Genomic DNA, 24817 nt, shown 5'->3' with positions numbered 1-24817 from the left:
TACATCCAGCTGACGAGTCCCAAATAGGACCAAACGCGCGTCAAACTGGATTCCACTGCTATCCACTATCCATCTCTGCTTACCAAGTTTCACCACTTGTTTTTTAACATGATATACAAAAGAATTTTAACCATAGTACATTGCTTTTTGAAAATGGAATGACCTTAATTGTACTTTAATAGCATAATATATATATGACATATGTCAAATAAATATGTCAACAAACAATTATACATGCACACAAAGACATACACTGGAATATGACAACAGTTAGTTAGTTGTTTTTCTATTTTGAAAGAAAAAAGGTAATACATTTTGAAGGCTAATCTGTCAAGAACTCGTTTTCTATGTGAAGAAAATCAATCATCATCAAGTTCTTTTTGGATCTATGAAAATGAAGCATGATTTTCATATAAAAGTATAAATCATTAAACAAAACGTAGGAAATAGTTGTTTCTGTTATATCGATTGGGTGCGTGGCCTGTTTCGTATATGATCGCCCAATTAGAGAACAGTAAGTTTATTGATTGTCCAGTGATACACAAAATCGTATGAGCAGTGTTGAGTACTTATCAGTCCTGCTTTCTACCTAGCCCGGTCAGTTTAGTCAAGAACACCAATGACAGCCTCTGCAATATGAATCATTATTCACAAACATACTGGGTTTATAAACCAACCAAACAGACCACATAGTACCATAAAATAGAAAATAACATTTGTACAAGATTTGGCCAAATGTGACTGTAAATAGGGGGAAAGTAATCAATAGACTGATGATAACTCAAGAATCGTATAATAATAGTTCAAAGGTCAAAATAAAGCTAATGATAAGAGAAACACGAATATGAATAGTTTAGTTACTTAAAAATTATACAATAGGAAATTTACATATTACATTGGTCCATAAATAGTCCTCAGAGTTACCATTCATAATTCACCAGGGGATATAACAGTTTCGTACAACATATGAAAGTAGTAGATTACATAAAAAGCTTTACAGTCTCATATAATTATTATCATTATATTCAAAGTATGCGTTGTGTTTGGGAAATAATTGATTGAACAGTACATATATGGTTACATTACAAGAAGCAAATGATATATTACCTACAAGCTGATATCTTGATACTTCAAACAACATGCATTATTTGTAATAGTAATAATATTCTTTACAGGTTAGAGGGGATAAATATGTCTAATATGAAACCAAAACAATCAGCTGATTACTAGTATTGTGAGAAATCGTATATGAGTCAAATCTCTACACATCTATCGATAACTGACTTAATTTTTTTGTACCATTGCTCTCAGTACTTTGTATGTTATATTTGTCTATTAAAAATGATTATTCCACATTGTAGTACAAGTTCCTCATATACTTTCAGAGAACAGTTTAACCACCAATAGCACACAAGAATAAGATAATTAAATGGCCACAATCTATGTAATATGTTTTGACCAGCTTAGTAAGTTTAAAGTCACTATCTAGTAAATTGTTTTAAATGATAGCCTGAATCTATATTCTGTAGCCAACGGTTCATATGATTCAAGCAATGTTTTGAAAGTGTTGTTAAATACGTGTGTGTAACGTTTTCATCGAGCTTACCAAGAAAAGCCATGTAAAGCAACGAGAATTTAGAAGCACTATTGTAACACAAAACCACTTCTCCAGTAAGCATGAATTTGCTGAATATGAACTATAAAAACCATTTGATAAAGGCTACTGAGACTTTGCATTCAGAAAGGAAGTTGATAAACAGGACTAAAGTAATTCTATAGGGAAATGAAGTCTTCATTACTTCTAATCGCTTCAATTCATTTTATTACAGGAGGCCTGAAAATCAATTATGAAGCAATAGTTTGTACTTTTTAAGGGATTATTATTTTTTGATGACTTCAATGAGTAAATTGAATATTGCAAACGCACCTAGTGATCAACACACTAAGGTTGTTGTTTTTGCAGAGAATTTTTCAAATGAATGACCATGCGAAACGAAAAGGAAACACAAACTGATGACATGTTTTAATATGCAGAATTCTAGAAAAGTTATGCACCATTTACAAAATGTACAGAAGTACAAATACATTTCATTTCTCATTCTGAACGTTTTACATTCTAAAATATTTTAAAAAACCCAACTTAACTGTTCGAAAATGATTACATAAAACAGTTACGGAACTGATATAAATATATGTAAGACGAATTCTAGTACTTTTAAATTACATATGAATATGCATGTGTTTCGTGTACACAGGCACACGGTCACCTGATATTTACCTTTCACAAATAATCTATAAATTACAGGCTGTCATATTTCATGCTTAGATACAAGTGATTGATCGAATGAATAAGTAAATATATACGAACCACCAAATGATTGATTGCGTAACGTGAAAAGTTTAATAAAAAAACGAACATAAGAACAACACATACAACTGTTCTCTAAATGAAATAAATTAGAGTGAAAAACAATGGATGACCACATGTTTTCAAGAAGACAAGAATACAAACACATACACACATATATTCACAAAACGAAAAGTACATAGTGAAGAAAGAAACTCTTTAGAACAGTATCAAATAGACTAGTATAATCATAAATTTCCTCTAAGTAGTTCCTTGCTTATCAAAATAAATGATTATTTTACGCCTACAAATAACTACTGTAATTTACTCAAGTCATAATGAATCCAAAAATCTCAGAACTAAGGCAGTTATCTAATACTGCTATTGAATGAGAATGAAATTGGAAATTTTTTAGTTGGCATCACGAACTGACCTTGATCAAACAAACATTGAAAACTAGAAAGCAATGGGCAATTATTTCATCTAAGTATGGAACTCTTTATCAGCATTAATCTACAACCCCAATGGCAATTAAACTGAGGTTTACTCAAGATTTCTAAAGTAAAATAGACTTATCATTCTATTTCAAAGTTAATCACTAGTGAGCTTATGATTGTCACTGGTATAAAAAGGTTTGTGGAAGTGAATGATGATCGTTTGATATCACAAAATGACTGAAGTAAAAGACCTAAATTAATAATTTAATGCAATTAATGTTCATCAGTTCAGTGAAAATGATCAACAATTCACAATAATATCACAGACAGTCTGAGCAGAATGTTTATTATATGATATAATACAATTTACCAGGTATTCGGATTTATAAATTACTCTTAATATTGACGTTACTCATGTCCGCTTTAAAATGGCTTCTAGCATTTATAAATAAATCTGTCACAGATCGATCACTATTCACTAAGATAATGTAAATCTAGAAAGAAACCCATAACATATATAAAGTATGGAATAATCAAAATGTTCAATCGTCAGAGCCAACTAATATTCATAAGTGTGGATAAAAACATCTCTGTAAAACATGGGCTCTAGTGTGAATGAGATAGATCAGTCAATCACAACGTAGAACCTGGACGCATGTACATCAGTTTAAGTTGCTATCACTCATTAGTACATAGATGAAATTGTCTGGCAAAATCCCAGAACAGTAGAGGTGGTAACAGTATTAGTAGTAAAAAGAAAGATTAGGTATCGAAGATATCACTCGAAAACAAAATACAAATTAGTAAAATAAAAAGAAATGAAAACATTATGAGGAATTCACAAGCTCAAAATTTGTGGGGGAAAAAAACGGATGCACTTACATCGTTGAAAACGGTTTTCAGCCATGTCATATAAAGTCTCTAACCATTGGTTATGATAAACACATGGACCCCAACAAAGTAGTTTACACCTAATAACACTAGCTAAGTCCAGTCGTCATTGACTTCATAGACCAGTTGAACTGTTTCCTAAAGTGTTCTACCCATCGACTCAATCTCTTAGATTGACACTGAATAATAGTCAATCGCTGAGACTATTTAAAATATAATTTTTCACATATAATGACTTCTCTATACTCGGCGCCCAATTTTTGTCAAGCTATTCGTTCTAACCTTGACGAATATTCGTTTTAATCCGAGATAGTTTCATTAACAGACGGATCTTTAATACTCGCTTCCTTGACAAGTCTGAACAGTTATCTACTGCTACCTATCATCACTACTGCTTTTACCATCTCATCTGCTTTCACTACCCACCACTGCTCACGATCACTATGAAGGCTTTTAATCAGTCTACATAATTAGAGTAAATTGAAAGTAAAACAATTATTTCATAACTTTTTATTATTATTATCCTTAATTAAATGTTTGATCCGATTATTAATTATATTATTTCTTTTACACTACATGTTCTGTATATTATATTTCAACTATTAAATTAGATAATTTCGATTGACCTACACAAATTGATTAGAGGTATACATTACATAACTTGTCATTTTCATATTTATAACAATCCTTAATTCATATTCACATAAAGCTTAATTATTCTTTTTCATTATTAGATCAGATGATAGTTAATTGATAAAATTGTTTATATAAAAAGTACTATAGTGAACTGTAATCACAAAAAAAATTGATTAGATGGTTTAGCAACTAAATAGTTACAAGAGGGAACTTTAAAAAAGTAGAATAAATGTGAATATCATTAACCTAAATATTAAAATGATAGAAAACATGTAATCTGAATGATAATCAAAAGAAATCTAATTACGTAAGAGAGAAGACTGTGAGGATACAAATGTCATGATTTAAAAAAAAAGTAAGATCTAGCAAACTGTTTTCGTACCCATTATATTTAGGTTATGAGTTGTGGATGATTAAAGAGTTTACAATATAGTGTAGGTATATATCTCTAGGAAATTACTAATGTTCTCAGTAAAAGAATCTGCAGATCGATGTCCTGAGCTTACAATATGTTCAAAATAAAAGTATCAACTGGTTTAAATAATTTTTTTATCAATTCCGGATAAAAGACACTATCAAATACAATAAAAAGATATCCTTTCATTGTATTATTCAATAATATGACTACTTAAATCGGGTTATTAGTAAATTAGGTAAGTGATCTGTCAATCAATTATAAAAATTCATTTTCTAGTAGAAAATAACTCTAAACAATTTTATTTTCATAACTTAGTTGTTTTCTTTGCTCTATTTGGAATATTACTTATATTACTGAAATCAACTTGAATTTCCTGTTGAGTTACACTAAATGACAGTTGTGTTGTTTATCATTTAGTTTATGTTTATGAATATTTATACAGTTTACATTTATTCCTATTTCCCAAATCATTGAACTTTTACAGATAGCGTGAAATAGTTTTGATTAAGGTTGGGTAGTGATTTTCAGAAGATTCTAGTTGGGGCACATTACCTGAGTATGCTGAAAGATATATGCGAAAGCGTTTTATTCATTTCTCCTGTGACTGATAATAATCTTACTGGACTAGAAGAACTTCAAAATAAACAAAATATTATTGCGGTGTCTTCATCGAAATTCAACATCTATGTTCATTATTTTTGTCCTTCATATATTTAAGCAAAGCAAGAATAAGTAATATGAACTGATTAACTTCATCGATTCTCCAGTTGCTTTCAATCAAGAAACAGTGGCAATAATTATTTATCACCAATGGACATACTTTATATATCAATGAAGATTAGTAGAATAACAACAATAAGTATGGAAGAATTATATACTAGTAAAGTGGATTTCAATTAATTTCAATAGTGACTAACAATGGAGACTAGAACGAGAGTTTCCTCTGATGCAATACTCATCAGATGGATAACATTGTTTATGGAACAATCAAATCGATTATAAAACCTTAAAATTAATAATAAAGTTAACTTTCCACAGTTCAAATCAAGAACTGATGTTAGCTGAACCACCATTGAAAACCAAAGGGTATTGGACAACTGATTCTTTCTGATAACGGACTCCTCCTTAATAAGGTCATGGATATGCATGGCTGAAGATCACCATATTAGGACGAAAACACTGTTCAGTGATTCCTAGTTTTTAATGGTGGTTTATTTAACATCAGTTCGTGATTGAAACTAAGGGAATTTCATAATCCCCACCAAAACCCTATAATAATAACATTAACCACTATTGCTATAAAGTGTGTCTAATTAATTAAAGGTTCTTGGTTCGAGTCTCAGTGTGATTGTCAACATTTAGATGCAAGTACAATTTAAGGTAACCCACTCAGGATGCATACATGCCAAAAAAGGAGATCTATTACAATCTCTAACATCAAAAACGGAGAAACATGAACCTTTACAAAAATATTTATGAAGTTAAGAGGCTAGTTACTAAAACGCTTTATTATTATTTAAACACATAAATATTGGTACAAGGAAGCACCAGATAAATATGCGCCTCACAAATCTCATTTGATTTGTGTGAGGGCCGTGATACTGCCCAGATGCCCGAACTGAAGCAGGTGGTTTGCTTAGGGAGCCACTCCCCGAGCCTTTGACCTAAAGGTCTGATCCACAAGGCAGTGGAGCATCGTCAGTCAGTCAGTGGTCTTGAGTGTTGTTAGAGGTATGAGGGCAGTTATCACTTCCCGATTGCCCACACCGTGGAAGGATTCTTCTAGAGGTACCTGAAAACGAAATTGGGTTAGAAGTGGTCTTGATGACCTGAGAGCGTGACCGCAGTGCCCAAGGGACAACTGCTTGAGGTCGGTCACACACGACCTTTTTGTGGGTAGTTTTTGTGTTAGCTCCGTTCTTCAAAAAAAACCTTACCGCCGGAGACGGATATCCGTGGGATAAGGCGAGGTGTGCATTTTTAGGGTCGACCTTTTCTAACCCCACCCCTCCTTGTGGGAAGGCAGCATCGCTGTCATGCTGGTTGTCTGAAGGAAACACCTTACTGCTGTCACACCTCTGTACAGTCAGCAGTACGACTTCGCCTTCGGAACTTGGGTTTGCTGCTTTTAGTCTTACCGCTCTTCAACCGACCTGTCTGGCATGGTAGGACCTCGAGGAACGATTGTTCCAGCCAGCATAGCTCGATTGCTTCATCACGATAGGCAAGCCCGACCACCACGTCAAGGTAGAAGCAACGGTCGGGTGGAGCATCGTAGGGAGATGCAGTCCCATGGTAGCCGGTGAACAACGATTGATTCATACGTCATTTGTTCCTTCAGGATAATGGAGCCCATGTGCACCATTTGTTTGGAATCAGGGTTATCCAACTCCCCTAGGTAAACTTTCCGTGTCCACCAACCCGGTTAAAGCGCCGGACATTCGCTTTTTGTCCTCTCAATTTCGTAAACAACACCCCGCCACGAGAAGACAGTGAGTAGGACTTCCCTGTCAGAGGCTATATATTCGCGTGGCTATGTGAGAGCATTTCGAGAGAGAAAGAGAGAGCGGCCTCTCCCCACTCTCGGCTGTACCAGGGCATTTGGGGGCTCTAATCAACCATCCCATATGAAGTAAATTTTTATTCAAAATTGTTACAACTATAAAAATGTAGTTGGTAAACAAACTCTCGAAAACTTAAAACCCTTTCTGTAAACAGAAAAAAAACTTTTGGAGAAAACCTATTTACACCAAACTATAGTAGGCTTGTATCTAATTCAGTTTTCCTATGGTTAACATGAAATTACTAGTAGTAATTACTACTAGTAATATTAATAATAGTAGTTGAAATTATTATTATTATTATAAAATGTGTCCAAGTGATTAAAACAGAGACACTGTATTTCTAGACCGTTATTGTTTAAAGCAACACTAAAACGTAGTGTGAAATCTACTTCATTAGTTTACAAAAAAAAAATAAATAAAGCTGTTCACTTTAATGAACAGAAAAGTAATTGTTTATAATTATAATTAACATAAGCAATTAGTAATTAGAGACCAAACAAGCTGATTGTATTCAGATGTTCTAAATGGTTTAGAGTCAGCTTAAACTACAAGGTAATATTCATTGAAAAATAATAAAAATCTGGAAGCATTAAGAAATAGGATTGTTACAGCCTGGTACTTTGTAGCCGTATCCGACTGTAGCTGGTGCCTGGACGTGGTGGTTGAACTTCTTTATAGTGGTAACCAAAACGAGGTGTATTGAGTGGAGCATTAATTCCTTCAGCTAGTACCATGTCTGGTCAGCTAGAGGACGGTAAAACTAAAAGCAGAAACTTGAGATCCGATAGCAAACTCTTACTGGGGTGCATCGGCAGTAAGGCAATTCCTTCCGGGAGCCGCAACGCTGCTGATCCTCACGACGTTAGGAGGTTATAAAGAATCAGTCTTAAAAATGGAGCACGTCATCTTGTCCCACAGATTGAGGCAAACCTTCAACAACACTCGATAATACTTTAATTACAACTATATCCCTTTTTCAACTACTAATATTTGTCGTCTCTACTACCAACCCCTTTCCTGTATCAATTTTTGTCCCATTATGCCACCTATGCGGACAATCCGAGTTCACGAAGTATTATTCATGGTCTTCTGAAACGGCGTTCTAAATTACGCTTTGGGACGCACGACACCAGTACAGACCAGGCGAGGAATTCGTTTATACCAACCACCAAGGTAAATTTTTAACTGAGACATTGTTCATATTTGAAATATATTCATTTCTAAGGGTCCAATTTTATTAGAATCGGTGGTTAGATGACAATACCAAGACCATTTGATCGACTCCACATATCCTGGACGAGACTGATCAGACTCACTTTCTAATATCAACAATAGGATAGTTCAAACGTCATAATAATATCTAACATGAACAGTGGTAAACCTGACCGGCATATTTTGGCAACCATTGTTTTGTTGTTCCATGCTCTCTGTTTTAATTTTACTTTCTCTAGTTGTAGATAATTATCAATAATTCATCCTGGCATTGGAAATAACCTTAAAGAACACCGTTCATAAACCAACAGGCTATCCATTTAAGAAACAAAAAATTAAAAGTTCCCTGCTGATGCATTGGATTGCCGTGATACATGTCATAAATAAACTACTTAACAATTACTGAACTAGCAAACTTAAAACAATCTTATATCACATGTTTGTTCTCTACATCTAATGTTGCTATTTATATCAAATTAATCATGCCTGTAAACTGGTGTGAATTCTGTAATTATTATTTTCAGAATATATTATTATTATATTCATTGGATGCTTTAATGACCAAGCGAACTCAGTAGCTCAGTGGTTAATACGTTGGCGATCAAGAGATTCCGTACTAAGTTAGAATATCCGTGTAAACTATAACATCGTGATTCAAATAAGTCCAGATAACATGTCCCAAGTAGGACAAAATGTGTGTTATGGATTCCAGTTGTAGTCTCAATACAACTTTACCGAAATTTATTCAATTAGAATGTTACCTTATTTCCTTACCATCCATACCGTATAACCGTAATTAATCTAAGTAATCGAAGTTTACAGAATACCTAAATGCTTAGATTCATTTAGTATTGTTTGTTTGAATCTTCCCATCGATGATTAGGACTGCAACTGGTGAATCTCTAATTGGCATATGTGCATACTGTGCGTATTGCCTCGATATAGCCTTAATTCACAAGCATGGTAAGCAAAGATGGATAGTGGCTAGCGAAAGGTACTGGGTTGGAGTCCCAGAGTGAACATCAACTCTGAGATGCAGGTACATCCAGCTGACGAGTCCCAAATAGGACGAAACGCGCGTCCTGGATTCCACTGCTGGCCACTATCCATCTCTGCTAAATGCTTAGAGTTACCAATAAATTAAAATAAGACTTTAAAGTATTCCTTAATTTTATTATGTAATGAGTTACCATTAACTATTAAATCCGATGGAAACTTGAAACTTTATATTTTAATCTATTATGTCTAACTTACAATTAACCAAAAAACCAGCCAGGTAATACTAATGATCATTGGTTCGACTTCAGCTATCTTTGGCACACAAAAAAAATGATTATTCATATTTTGTATTTAAAAATGAATAGAGTAGGTCATGGTACTATTCTACTAATACATGTGAATAATAATCGGTGAAAAAACGTGTCATTGATACTGGGTCAAACTAATCCGATTATTACATAGATATGTATTTATGTATTAATTGATAGAAGTGTGAATTTACTTATCCGTGTGTTGTGCAATTTACTACTAACATTAAAGTAGATTGGATCAACTTGATCTGACCAAAACAATGGTTTGCATGTATTTGTGCAATCAAACCAACGGTCCACTATGTATTGTTGTGAATTTCATGCAGAAATTAATAATGAATAAATGGAAATAATTGACCGTATTGTTATTATTGTTATCCAACATAAATTGTGGTGTTCACCTCCTCTATTCGAAGGTATTTGCCTTTCTTTCTTATAAACAAACGAAGTACATGTTACCAAGAGAAAATTTAGATACATCAATGTTAAATTATTTACATGTACATGACCAGACAACTAACACATAATTTGGTCTATTCAAATATTTTTTTTTATAAAGTTTGATAACAGATCAGTAAACAATTCATATAACCTTTCACTTAGTTACATTATATATGAATAAAGATGAGCATATACATACAGAAACTATTACATTATATACAAACACTGGATAATAAGAATAATGTATTTTACAATATTCATATTACAAATGTTTTTTATCAGAAGGGGTTTTGTGAAGATTTAGTATTTTCCATAGTTGAAAGCTTGAGTCAATTGAAGCTAGACCACCACTGCTGAGGAGTCCCATAATAGGACGAAACGACCGTCCAGTGTTTCCAGGTTTTCCATGATGGTCTAGCTTCAATTGACTCACGCTTTCAACTATGAAAAATGTCTTTTTAGTCATCTTACTATCTGTCTAACCATTCTAAACACACACATAATTGTATTTGAATAAAATAATAACAAACAACAAAGTTAATCAGAAAAAGAGAGAATATGAAAAGTAAGAAATTCTGGAAGATGATATAAAATGATTAAGACAGTCAGATGATTTTGTGTAATGGTGAATCTTTACTAAATAGAAATGAACTAATACAAGTTTGCCTAATTATGTGCAAAAATTAGAACAAAGTATTCGAAAGTGAATTAGAAACACTTTTTTACATACACTGAATATACATTTTCAAACATGGTACTATTTATTTTATATTATTTATTTATTTATACACATAAATATTGGTACAAGGAAGCACCAGATACATATGCGCCTCACAAATCTCATTTAATTTGTGTGAGGGCCGTGATACTGCCCAGATGCCCGAACTGAAGCAGGTGGTTTGCTTAGGGAGCCACTCCCCGAGCCTTTGACCTAGAGGTCTAATCCACAAGACAGTGGAGCATCATGAGGAGATGCAGTCCCATGGTAGCCGGTGATCAACAATAGGTTCATACGCCATTCGTTCCTTCAGGATACTGGAGACCATGTGCACCATTGGTTTGGAATCAGGGTTATCCAACTCCCCTAGGTGGACTATCCGTGTCCACTAACCCGGTTAAAGCGCCGGACATTCGCTTTTCGTCCTCTCATTTTCGTGAACAACACTGTGGCCACGAGAAGGCAGTGAGTAGAACTTCCCTGGCAAGATACTATATCACGTGATGAGTGTACAAAAAACCATGTAATGTCGTAGATTGGACAAAACTTTATCTCCTATATTTAAAGTTATACAGTTTTTATTAAAAAATTGCAACTGAGAGTGAGTTGTTGAACAATCTGTCAAAATATCATACATAATAGATTTTCGATAATTAACTTTTAAAAAGACATATTTTGGTTACGATTTAATAATCGAAAGTCTATGAATGCGCTATTTGTATGAACTAATGATTCCTTTGTAGTTGATGGCCCGCTAATTACGAATTAAAAATAAAATACATTCATTTGTGCTTATCTAGTTCTACCTGCCTTAAATTACACTATTTCAGGAATCTTTAATTAGCACATTAATTCGAATACTTCTAATTATCATAATGAAGTAGTTACTGGATTAAATCAGATAAACCGAAGTATTGAATACGATGATCAAGTCAAATTGAGGTAAGATTTTATCACATTCTACCCATGTTTTGAGTAATATTTTATTTTGAAATTACAATTAATAAGAAAGAGACTTTCATATAACTTAAGTATATCAGATGATAAATATACTTAAACCGAAACTACCAGTTAAATTTATTGTATATATTTCGCTCTATTTGAAATTCATTTGCTGAATTCATCCGAATCATAATGCTATTGTTTCACAAATCCAGTACTCATCGTTCCAAACTCTACGATTGCGTTCACTAATCTACTATGTAATGTAAGAACTACTGTTTATTCAACGAGTTTAAATTATTACTATATATACATGCCCCCAAATGCCCTGGTACGGCCGAGAGTGGGGAGAGGCCGCTCTCCCTCTCGAAATGCTCTCACATGGCCACGCGAATATATAGCCTCTGCTAGGAAAGTCCTACTCACTGCCTTCTCGTGGCGGGGGTGTTGCTTACGAAATTGAGAGGACGAAAAGCCAATGTACGGCTCTTTAATTGGGTTTGTGTACATGGGGGGTCCACCTAGAAGAGTTGGAAAACCCTGATTCCAAACCAATGGTGCACATGGTCTACAGTATCCTGAGGGAACAAATGGCGTACGAATCATTCGTTGGTCACCGGCTACCATGGGACTGCACCTCCTTAAGATGCTCCACTGCCTTGTGGATTAGACCTCTAGGTCAAAGGCTCGGGGAGTGGCTCCCTAAGCAAACCACCTGCTTCAGTTCGGGCATCTGGGCAGTATCACGGCCCTCACACAAATCAAATGAGATTTGTGAGGCGCATATTTATCTGGTGCTTCCTTGTACCAATATTTATGTGTTTAAATAAATTATATATATATATATATATCCCACGTTCATACAGACAACACAAAGATACAGATCAAGCGCCCTTCATATAGACAAAAATTAACTACTTCAGTCTTAAGATTTACCAGTGTCCAAACCTTAGTAACAGAAAAAAACTCGATTTGCTCAGTTTACAATTTTCAAACTTTAATTTTTAATTTAAACCATATTTCATAATAAAAATTCATCATTCATTTTAGTTGTCATGTAATAACCATATTAACAAGGAGATAATCTGTCCTTAAATGTGTATGGATTATCACGTAGTTACTTGTAGACCATAATAAATTGTGTCAATTCCTACAGATTGTATGTAGATTAATCACTTTTGAAAGAAAATTTATTCTTTCTTTTTCTCGATATGACTTAAATTGGTAAAATAGATTCTTATAATCAGTAGTAAATTCGATTATTCAAGGATTAGATGTCGTTCATAGTTAATCTGTATAATATAATGATAATCACATTTATAGAATACTCTATTATTCATTGAATAGAAAGTATTAGATTTTGGTTATTATTTAATATCATTGTAGTAATGAGTTTACAACTAATGAGTTATAATAAACAAATAGAATGAAATAGGAATAATATATTTAAAGCAATTAGTCCCTTTGATAAATTTCGATAATGTAGTAATAAAAAGACGAAGATTATCAGAACTATGTGATGATAATATTAGTGCAATACATTTCGAACAATTTGATCATACATAATCAACTTGTTAAGAACATATATATATAAATGAAAATATTGAAGCCTTAGCCATACGAAAATTCAAACCTCCTTTGTGTAATCAAAAACAGTTTGTTCTCTCTTTAAACCTACCCTGGTAATATTAGCTGATTATCCAGAGTGATTAGGTGTCAAATTGTTTTCACATTATTATTATTAACCTTGTCTACTCTAACCCCCCATTTCTAGTGTAGTTGACCTTTTATTTTTATATATAAATGTCCTTAACAAGTATATGTGTCATCAGATTGTTCGAAATGTATTGCGCTAATATCCCATCACATAGTTCTGATAATCTTTGTCTTTTTATTACATTATCGAAATAATATATTTGTAAAATCTCAGCGAATGAATTTGAAGCAGAACCCAACGTTTCGCTTGGCAATCTGTTTCTAAGCGTTTTCAAGGAATTCTAATCAAACATCAAAATTACCGAATATAAATAAGTAGTACATGGTTCTCCGGTTCATTGTACACTGAATAGGTCATCTATTCAACGTTAAAAAATGTCTAAACTAGGTATATGTATTAATTAGTGTGTAAGAGATTTATGATGTGTGAAATGATAAGTGTTAATATAACATATTGTATAGAAACGTAAGTAGTGAGAGAAGAAATTTCATTCACAATATATATTGTCTCTTGTCTATTTATTTATATTCGATAATTTTGATGTTTGATTAAAATTCCTTGGAAAAGCTTGGACCAGATTGCTAGGCGAAACGTTGGATTTACTTCAAATTCACTTCGCTGAGATTTTACAAATACATATTCTTCTTCCTATTTAATGTCTTACATCAACTCGGCGCTTAAATACTGTGAAACTATTCGCTCTAATATGTTCTACCTAATGCTCAATTTATTTGAAACTATCAAATCAAACCTTGGTAGTGAAACCTAAATACTCATTTAAAAACAAATGATGTTTTATTTCAAATTTTAAATGAAAACTGTTACACTGGATAAGCAAAGATGGATAGTGGCTAACAGTGGAATCCAGGACGCGCGCCACTTCGTCCTATTTGGGGCTCGTCAGCTGGATGTACCTGCATCCATCTTTGCTTACCACGCTTGTGAATTAAGCCTTATCGAGGCAATACGCACAGTATGCATATATGCCAATTAGCGACTGACCAGTTGCAGTCCTAACACATCGATGGGAAGATTCAAACAAACAATACTAAATGAATGTTACACTGGATGACTGAAAATGTTCCTATTATATGAACTTTAATAAATAACTTCGATTATTTTTTCCACTATACATTTTCATAATTATTAAGATTGTCGATTTGTATTAACAGTTTGAATCGATTGAAAAAAAACACAGTGAAAACCAGTCAGAACTGACTGAACATTGTTTCATCCCAGTTTATGACTCTCTTTTGGCAATATGCATCCACGACCTCATATGGGATTGATTTCAGGTATTTTAAATCTAGTAACGATCAGTGGAGGCGTTACATGTTAGTAAATTAAGATGAAATACTGAATAAAAAAAGCAAGTAAGCTAACTTACTTCTAACTTCTGTTTATGGTATTCACTGCCAGGTACTGAAAAGTAATCAAACAAATAAAACTGAAAGAATTATGAGTAATTTGGTCAAATTAGTTTGTAATGAATGAGATAAACGATATATTCACTAAGCCAGTCATAAACATAGCGAAACTTGGAACATATAGGAGTCAACTCGAGATGTCACATCAAGTCAGTACAGTACGATAAAGTTATCAGGACAAATACCAGGAAAGTCGAAGTAATAAAACCATCAATTCAACAGTCGATATCCTGATATTTCATCTCGCTTTGGTCGTCCTTAGCTTTTTTCCAATTTACCCACACAAGTTATCAACGCATATAGAGGTAGACAGTGTATTACAAGCGTAACAAACTGCTATTCATCATGATTTATCATTTTCAGGGTGAAATAAGACTTGGAGGGATTCGATTAAGTAATAGTTAGATTTTCTAAAATTCTCTGCTTGTTAGTCAAAGACAAATTGAAAACTAGATCCACAATTGTTTTTATTATCTTGGAGAGAGCAAGAACAAAGATTTAAGTAGGATGACATGAACTCATGTTATGTTGATCATGTTCTAGTCAACTGCTAACAACCTGAAATATTTAAAGGCCAAATTTACAAAATGGATTGGAAATACATAAATTAACTTATTTGGAATCCTTTGTGATCACAACAAATTCACATTATTTTCTAAAGCCACCGTTCTTGCTCTCTTCAACAATCTGAAAAGCTTAAAGAATGTTGGGGTGGCATTGATGAGATGGCTTGAACCAGGAGTTATCTGTGAAATTCATAGAAGTAATATTGTACTCTCACGAATTATTAGATGAGGGTTTCAACTTTTGATTTGAGCTTCAATGTTTGGTGTGCTAAATGTTATAACTCCGCCTAGAGCCCTTTGGGGCTACTGCCGGGCCCGGGTAAAATAGGAGGGTTGGACATGCGGTTAGCGACCCCAAACAGTAGAAAACTAACTCGCTAAAAAACACTAACTAGAAAAAAAAATTAAATATTATGACTGTGTGTGAACTTCTGTGTTAAGTATTAAGATGTATTTATTGCGAAAAAACAACTCGCAATATTACTCTCTCTTCTAAACTTCACTAGGAGTATCATTTGAGAATTTATAAATCAGTTGCTGGAAATAGGATGCAAGTAAACCGATACTCTGCCGACCATGAGTTGATTAGTTTGACTAAGCAATTTTTAACTGCAACATTCAATCCAAAATATAAACTATTACATGTTCAGTCGGCAAAGTCAATTTTATTTCACCGCCCTACAGTTTTTCTCTTTCCATCCTGTTACAAGTACACAAGTGTAGTAAGTTCTATGAGTTTATAGTAAACCAATTATTATTCTAATATGAAACAAGTCTGGATTAATCATATTGCCATGCTTGATTAACCCATATCAAATCTTGAAAAAGAACTCATTTTCAAGTGTAGAATACGTTCAATAAACAAATAAGTCACAACGCCCGCCTGATCCAAAAAAAGCTATTTCACATAGTATACCTTTTGGAAAACATTTATAAACAGTACTGTAATTTATATTCTTATGATTACGCAGTTTACACACAAATATTGGATCTGAAATACTCAATACTTACTGAACCCACTGTATTCCAAAAATTTATATTTAACTGATCACATGTCTTAACTAATCAATAGTAATAAAGGGTGAATAGATTCAACGAATAAGCTGACATAGTCAAATATTATGTTTATTTTTCACATGACTTGAACAGTTAATTAATTCAAGTTAACAACTCAGTGGTAACGTCTTTGATTTTGACAAGGAGTAAAATGGGTTTGAATCTCATAGAAAGTATCAATATCTTCGTCAAAACTTTAGATATATCTTGATAACGAATAAAAACTAGTGGAAAATCTAGGTTCAAGACTTTCTGACAAAGTGACAATACGATATTCAACTATCACGTTTGTTCAAGTGACTATATCATACACAAGAACGATAATCCAAAGAGATTACAATAAGAATATCTGTAGTGTTCAGGAATTAGAGAAAGTAACTTTAAGCGAGGATATATAATGTTTACATTCTGTACGATATTCTACATCAAGGATATAAATGAATAATTTTACTCCACCAAAACTTAAACTAATGTATATCTATATCGTTAAATCAGGAATTCTTAAACAGTTTTATTAGATCGCTCTTCATAGCAAAATAAAATAGTCCAGAAAGGAACATTAGTTTGTATACTAATCATATAAAATGACGTTAACATAGGAGTTGATGCTAGCCGGCTCGATACTTTTTGTATATTATTCGTATAGATATCTGTGGAATCCAAAGTGATGACAAAATAACCATCCGTTGTTGAATAAGTTTATAATTTAATGACGGAAACATTATAAACCTGTTTACTTTTAAAGACAATTTTGAATGATTTAAAAGTTCAAGAGCAAACTTACTTGAACACCCATTTTCATGAATTTGTACACTAAGTTGATCATTAAGAGATGGAAATGACTTAAGATTAGCATCAGAAATGAGATTTTGTTGATAATGATTATGATTTTGAGTGTTACTATCATCAATATGATTAACTGGATGATGTATCGGTGTAGGAGAAGTTCTTATTGTAGGTAATGTTTGTGATTGATGACCAGATGTTGACAACGATAATGGATTAAATTGATCTGACTTTGATGAAGGAGAATTAGATGATGGAGAAGATGAAGTAGAACAGACACCATTTGAACCATTAGTAACAGTAGCAGCCGCAGCACTACCATCACGGTTGTTACTACCGACAGTTTTATGCAGTACATCACCATTTGTAAGATTTGATGAACATGACATACAATAATAAGATCCATCCACTATGGTAGTTCGTTCTCCTGAATTGAATAAACGTCTGAAGTAAAAACAAAGATTTAACACGGAAAATGATGCAAAACACTTAAGTACACACTAGAATTACCAACAAAATAAGCAATCACTAAAACAAGCTATTCACATCAATTACTTCCATAAAATACATCTTACAATTAATAATTTCATCTAGTATGTTCACTGGTGTTGCAACGGAAAAACTTGAAAACGAAACATCTAATGTCAATTTCAAAAGTGTTCTTATTTAAAATATAAACACAACATATGTGAAAAATACTTAGATCATAAAAGTCAGTAAAAATGATATTGATATAAAATGAAGTTACCTTTTTATACAGCCTCCTTAACTCAGTTAGAATAATGTCATGAGACTAGTTATTAGTTTTCATGATCCACTAAAGTAAGACTATTTTTATCCCTGAATTTCCAAGCAATAACTGGATTACTAACAATTTTGTTTACTTTAAATGTCACAATTTAAATGATGATTTGGTAAATATAGACAAGGTTGTGGAGAGATGATCAAGTAGTTAATGCACTCAGCTTTTAATCAGTAAGTTACATGATTTTATCAGGCTTCATCTACTTCATTTTAAGGAACTGGGTAGTATCAAAAATACCCATAATATGACCCCAAGGCAATAGTAGGATGATCACCTCAACTGTGCTGTATTTCTAATATTTCAACCAATAATAATAGTACTAATCATAAAAATAATAATAATATCATTTTATGCTTAGAGCCATGAAAATAATGCATCGTAGGGGAATTATTGAATTATACTGAAATCGAATTTAGTAGATAGGAAATCGGTTCAAAAAACTAAGGCGCCAGAGCGTTACTGGTCAGTTGAATCTTAAAACCGAAAATTATGATACTTAACAAAATCAAGCATTTTCATATGACTTGAATGCTATTGTAGCCTTCAAATTACGTTCTGCATGTTAGGCGGTTAGAAATACTAATTTAAGTGTATAACGTGAATTAGTTTGGAAATGTGAAATTTTCCTTTAGAGAATGATTGCGTTTAAATGTGACAAACATACAGGTTATTCAGTAATAGATACTTTAAGATAAAAGACACCCTATTCTATCCAGGTGTTGATGGTAGTTAGCTTATCATGATTAAAAGTAAGATATAACAAGTTGATTCATAATAATAATAGTGGAAAAAAGTTGGAAGAATCTGTGAACAATTGGATGTCGATTGGTAGTTTGAAGGTAACGGACTTGATTCCAGACTCGAAAGTCCTGGGTTCGACTTACGGTGGTCCCGGTAGTGAGCACTGATGAGAATGAAACAGGTGCCAGACGCTTTCTGGTCTCTAATGGCTCTTCAGAAAAGTCATTCTACTATATAAATTACAATTGTATTGATAAGTTTATCAGATATAAGATGTAGTATTCCATAGTTTTTAAGTCAAATGGATTAATTCTCTTAGAAAAGTAGAGTTTAGTCTTTTCCAATGCACAAAGATAGTTACACTGGTTGCAACTACTTAAAAGCTAGTTGACTTGATACCTACCGATCTAGCATGATATAGTGGGGATAAAGAAGCTAGTATATCAATTGAGTAGATCAGATAATGATGGTATACATGCCAAATATAAATGCCTCCCACTATAATCACTTGTTCTGCAAGACGACAAGCTCCATTTCATGACAACAAATAAAATGATAAGAAACTTATTATTATTTCTTCAAACTTGGAAGCAAAAGTATGACCATATATCGCCGTCGTGAACTGTTCGTAAGAACGACAGACTGTTTTTACACTGCTGTTTTAACTTCCTACTGATGAAAACAGTCACTAAACAACACTACAGTGATGTGGGCCAGTGGAGTGCAACCGCATAGGGTGTAAAGCAGTTACCCATCAAAGACACTGAAAGATGGTTGCGTAATATCGTGGATTGATTGAGATTAGACATTAACATCGTTGAATGCCGGTTCAGTGGTCTATAAATTAAGCGTTTGCGCGAGATCAACGGTCCTGGGTTCTAATCCCGAGAGCAGTGTCGTGGATGCGTCTGCCGAGGAGTCTTATAGGAGAACGAAACAGCCATCCAGTGCTTCCATGTTTTCAAAGGCGGTCTTAAGTTTATCGGTTCATCAGCTCAACAATAACAATTTTAATTTATTCTTGACAATTATTGTCACAAACGTATCCTGGGTTTATCTTTTCATCCAATGTTAGTTGGATATTGAATTGCAGAAAGACTGTAAGCTGAAAGGTCTAGTTTTGTTAACATCTGCAACTTATACATATGATAAAAATGAATGAAAAGATTGTATTCAATAAGAATTCTCCGAAAATTTTATTAAAATTATACTGCTGTATTTCTGGTTAATGGTTGTATGAAATAAAAGGGAAATGAACCAAGCTTTACTCTATAATCGCTTCACATTACGACTAGGTGGTCAAAGAATACTACACATGAAATCAGTTTCCATACATACTTCACTGACAATGATGTCTAGTTGAAAAACAAAACAATCACCGATTGAGCGTTTGTATCAAAAACAATAAAGAGGGTTTATGCATTAATATTAATGAAATATGAAACAAACCTGCATGTTGTACAACGAAAACAATGAGTATGAAAAGTTTTCCCCAATACTGTAACAACTTCACCTTCTACATAACCCTGACACGTTTCACATCTTACACCAAATTGTGTTTGATAATCATTTGGACAATAGAAATTTTGATCTTTAACAAAGAATCCACCTTGTTTTAAATTTTTACAACATTCTATTCAAAAGAAATAGGGTTATATATATATTTGTTTCCAATTGAACTTACTGATACATTGAAAACATTTATAATGAACAAATTGTTGTTCAATTTTCAATACATCACCTTTACATCGTTTATGACATACCGTACAATAAACTTTAACTACAATAAAACAAAGATCGAAATAATAAAGAGGAAATATTTTTTAAAGGGAATTTATAACCAGTTAAATCAATAAGAAGAACACTATAACTAATTACTCAATACTCATCAAAATAATATAAAACATGGTTACTATGGTAACCGGACTAAAAGTAAATGGATAATAATAATACAACCGAAGTTTTATAATTATAAACATTTTATGAAAGTTAGAGATTTTTATAGTGAGATAAATGAAAAGTTAGTTACAGTTAGTTGGGTATAGATTTGAAATGAATTATTATTACTAATATTAGTAGTAGTAATTGTAATAGTGGAACAATGTCCATGGATGGCCTTTGAAAGTAAGATTCATGTGTTTATCAATCAGTAAAATAAAGAAATCGAGACTTTTCCATACTTCACCTTATTTCTACTTAGTTGAAAAAAAAATCTTGCTACTCGTTTGTTATGTTACACACTTTTTAATTTGATTTTATGATTATCTTTGGAAAGAATTAGAGTTATGCAAAATGACTGTACACTTCATCATTTATTTATTTATTTAAACACATAAATATTGGTACAAGGGGGCACCAGATATATAAGCGCCACACAAAAAAATGTCATTTCATCTAATTGTGTAAGGGCTATGATACTGCCCGGGTACCCAGACCGAAGCAACAATATAACTTATGTAAATTTCTAAGCTGTTTACAATGTGCTTGACTAGGCCTCACAAAAACCAACTAATTTGTTGTAATGAGAAAATCATGATTAAAAGATTGTTATAAATATTGACTAATAAAGTTAATTCAACTTCACAATCAAACAAATGGTAGTGAGTTATTCAAACAACAAATGATATTTTGTCAATAAGTACGAAACCCAGATAACTGTAGTTAACAGATTAAGTAGTGAATACAAAGTTTGATCGATAACATTGATCATTAAGTTTACTTGACTTTTGTCAAAAAAAAGGAGGAATGTGCCAAGTAAATCCCTAAGTTACCCAGTGGTGTGCTCGACACAACTATCTCCACAGAAGTGTAAATTGATTTATTTATGATACAGTTTTGCTTGCCAAACTAGTTAGACATTATCAATAAAAACCCTATATAACTGGATATTGAAGCGGTGGTTCAGTAATTTTAGCCTTCATCCTTCAACCACTAGGTCGCAGATTTGAGTCCCGCTTACTCTAGATTTATTTGGGCAGTGAGGTGATACTAGTAATCTTCGCACAAAAATGTGCCTCGAAATCGAGTTCATGAACATGTACTTAATAAACTAGTTACATCATTGCTAAAATAATAACAAGCAGTTCTAATCTAACCTAGTATTGAAACATTTACAAGCCAAAATTATGGCTGAAACAATCAGATCTGGCTAAAGTCACGCGATACTTCTATACTTAACATTCCAGATAACATTAATCTTTCAAACACCACTAGTAAGGCTACTAATTAATTACAGCCAAACAAAGTCTTAAATCACTAGATATAAATTGCGTTTGCAAAATTTGAATAGAAGCAGCGTGTTAACCAACATTAGGTTTGTGCACTCAGGTAAGAATAATAATGAGATGACTTAAGTATATAGACCGAGTAGTGTTCTAGTTTGGTTATTTTAAGCCCTTAGCTACCACTCAGTAAACAAGGTACTGAAATCTCCAGCGTCAATTTAATAAACGGTTTGGTACATTTATATCGTTTATAAAAGGTCTACTTCCATAAATTAGATTTCTATGAAATTGTTACTATAGTTTTGTGCACCACTGAGATGAAAATATCTCCATATTTACTAGAATATACATTTATTCATACGATTCTTTCGAGTGTATTGCCAATTTTTATTTACTACGGTAAGTAATCTACCTCCACATACGTTAGAAATTATTTTCTTGTTCACAGTGGAAAACAAACTCAATATCAAGAAGGCAACTGACAATACAACACTATGTACATATCTGTATTCTGACTTGTGTTCAAAAGGTTACTCTTTACATTCAATCATAAATAAATTATTAGGACGGACGAGTATATAGATAAGTACACACATGCAGTGTCTAGACACCTTTCACTTATTATCTCACAGTTTTTAACTGCCCTATATAGTATGATTGCTGTAAGTTAATAGTCTCAGTAGCCGTAACAAAATGGATATACCCCCCACTTCAGTTTCAGTTACTTGTAAGACCCATAAAAGACTCAAGTACATAATATCAATCCACAAAACTCAGATCAATAATCCATCGCTCAATATCTCAGCAACAAAGTTTTTCCCTAACAGAGTAACGGTTTGCATGATTTGTACTAATGACTCCAACGAAGTGTGAAGATCTGTTTATTTGGTCCTCAGTGCCATAAGGTACTGAGATAAAACATTAGAGCTCAACCAGTTAATATGCTTATGTAGAGTGGATACTTTAGCAGAAAACAGAAGATAATTAATGCCAATTAACAGGGAAACTTTCACGTTAAACCATTTTAATTACCAATAGAACTTCATTAGATAAGCCAGAAAGAAAGTCACTTGGTTGATATCAAGCATTTTCACCACCTAAATTATCAGAATGTTTTCACTTTGGTTGAAAATTTGATAATGAGAGCTGGTTGATAAGATATTGCTGCTAAACATCTAGACAAAGAATTATCGCTAATGTGGATCTAGATTCTGCTAACATAGTGTATATCATAAAATTAACATGAGGTACAAAGTCGCTTCATTTCAACATTAACATACGATTGATTTTCCACTGTAGATCTGGAATTTGATGCAGTACATCATGATTAATTTGAAGTCGGCCACAAAATTATTTCGTCATAATGTTCTTTTTGCAGGATGAAATGCTCTAATTGTTTGCAGATGAATAGCTACAAAGATAGTTTTATATAACCCTATTCCCACAGCATCATACTCTGGAGTGACTCATGCTGAAATAATCAATAAATTTAACTGTAATGTGACTTGTTTACCGAGTACGAATTGTTATGCTTAGCTTGAGGTCACACTTTAGATATTAGGTCTAGTGATACTACTCCGGCGAACAAACTGAAGTAGGTGGAGAGGGTTTCGAATCAACGAACTAGTGGTTGAAATACGAATATTTCCACTGGCATAGCATAAATCTCGTTTCCGTGTGGCAAGTTAGACTGCAGGATTGGTCATGAGCACTACAGTGGCTGTCCCGATGAAGAAGCCTAAGTCGTCGAAACCCAAGACGCCAGCTAGTCACTCACCAGTAATCAACATGATTACAGCGGCAATTTTGGCAGTTAAGGATCGTAAGGGCAGCTCACTCGCTACCATCAAGAAATACATAGCCGCGAATTACAAGTTTGATGTCGAAAAGCAGGCAGCACATATCCGCCGTGGCATTGTGCATGGTGTTGAGAAAGGTGCTCTTATACGAGTTGGAAATAAGGGAAAGGGTGCATCTGGTAGCTTCAAAGTAGCCGAAAAAAAGTTGTTGACGTCAAACCCAAGGTTGCTAAACCGAAAACTAAAGTGCCTTCTGCTGGTTAAGTATAAATCTATGAGTATCATACAACTAATGAAGGATTGTTTACCAAATTGTCGTGCAGCTTTTAGTAGAATGTATGCTGTATTCTCATCATGATTTTGCTTCAACATTCTGAACAACCGGAAACTCGACAAATTTATATTCCTGAATTATGTTGAATTTCATAGACCTCCTGTATAAGTTATTAATAATTATTAATATCTGACTGGGCATTTACTCCTGAAGCCAAGAATAATCCATACTAATAAAATCCAGCGAAATGTGTCAAATTTTATACACCGGGAACTAGTCACCTTAATATATGGTTCAACATAACCAGTTGAAAGTCGTGAAGGCTATAGCTCATGAAAATAGCCCACTGAACGTGGCTGAATCAAAATGAGACTTTAAAGCTCCCACTCAGGCACCCACCAGTCTTTGAGTAACAACTGAGAATGGTACCCTGTACTAAAATAAGTCGTAACCTTGTTAAAATCCTTAGTATTGAAACCATAGTTCAAAAACAGGGTTATAACTGT

The 24817-nt window shown here is 33.2% G+C and overlaps 1 protein-coding gene across 1 annotated transcript; it reads right to left on the bottom strand.

The window, feature by feature from the left end:
- Window positions 1-359: 359 nt before the first annotated feature.
- On the bottom strand, window positions 360-24409 carry Smp_000790 (actin binding LIM protein family member 2-related; the record flags this gene model as incomplete). The annotated part of the gene is made up of 5 exons (XM_018795223.1): window positions 360-386; window positions 17420-17912; window positions 20464-20647; window positions 20699-20794; window positions 24346-24409. 5 exons carry the CDS (start codon window positions 24407-24409, stop codon window positions 360-362), a joined length of 864 nt encoding a protein of 287 aa, XP_018649557.1.
- Between the last annotated feature and the right edge of the window lie 408 nt (window positions 24410-24817).

This window comes from Schistosoma mansoni, chromosome 1 (genome assembly GCF_000237925.1).
Source record: "Schistosoma mansoni strain Puerto Rico chromosome 1, complete genome".
Taxonomy (NCBI): Eukaryota; Metazoa; Platyhelminthes; class Trematoda; order Strigeidida; family Schistosomatidae; genus Schistosoma; species Schistosoma mansoni.
The sequence above is the reverse complement of the archived record's forward strand: the minus strand, read 5'-3'. Positions and strand labels throughout refer to the sequence as shown.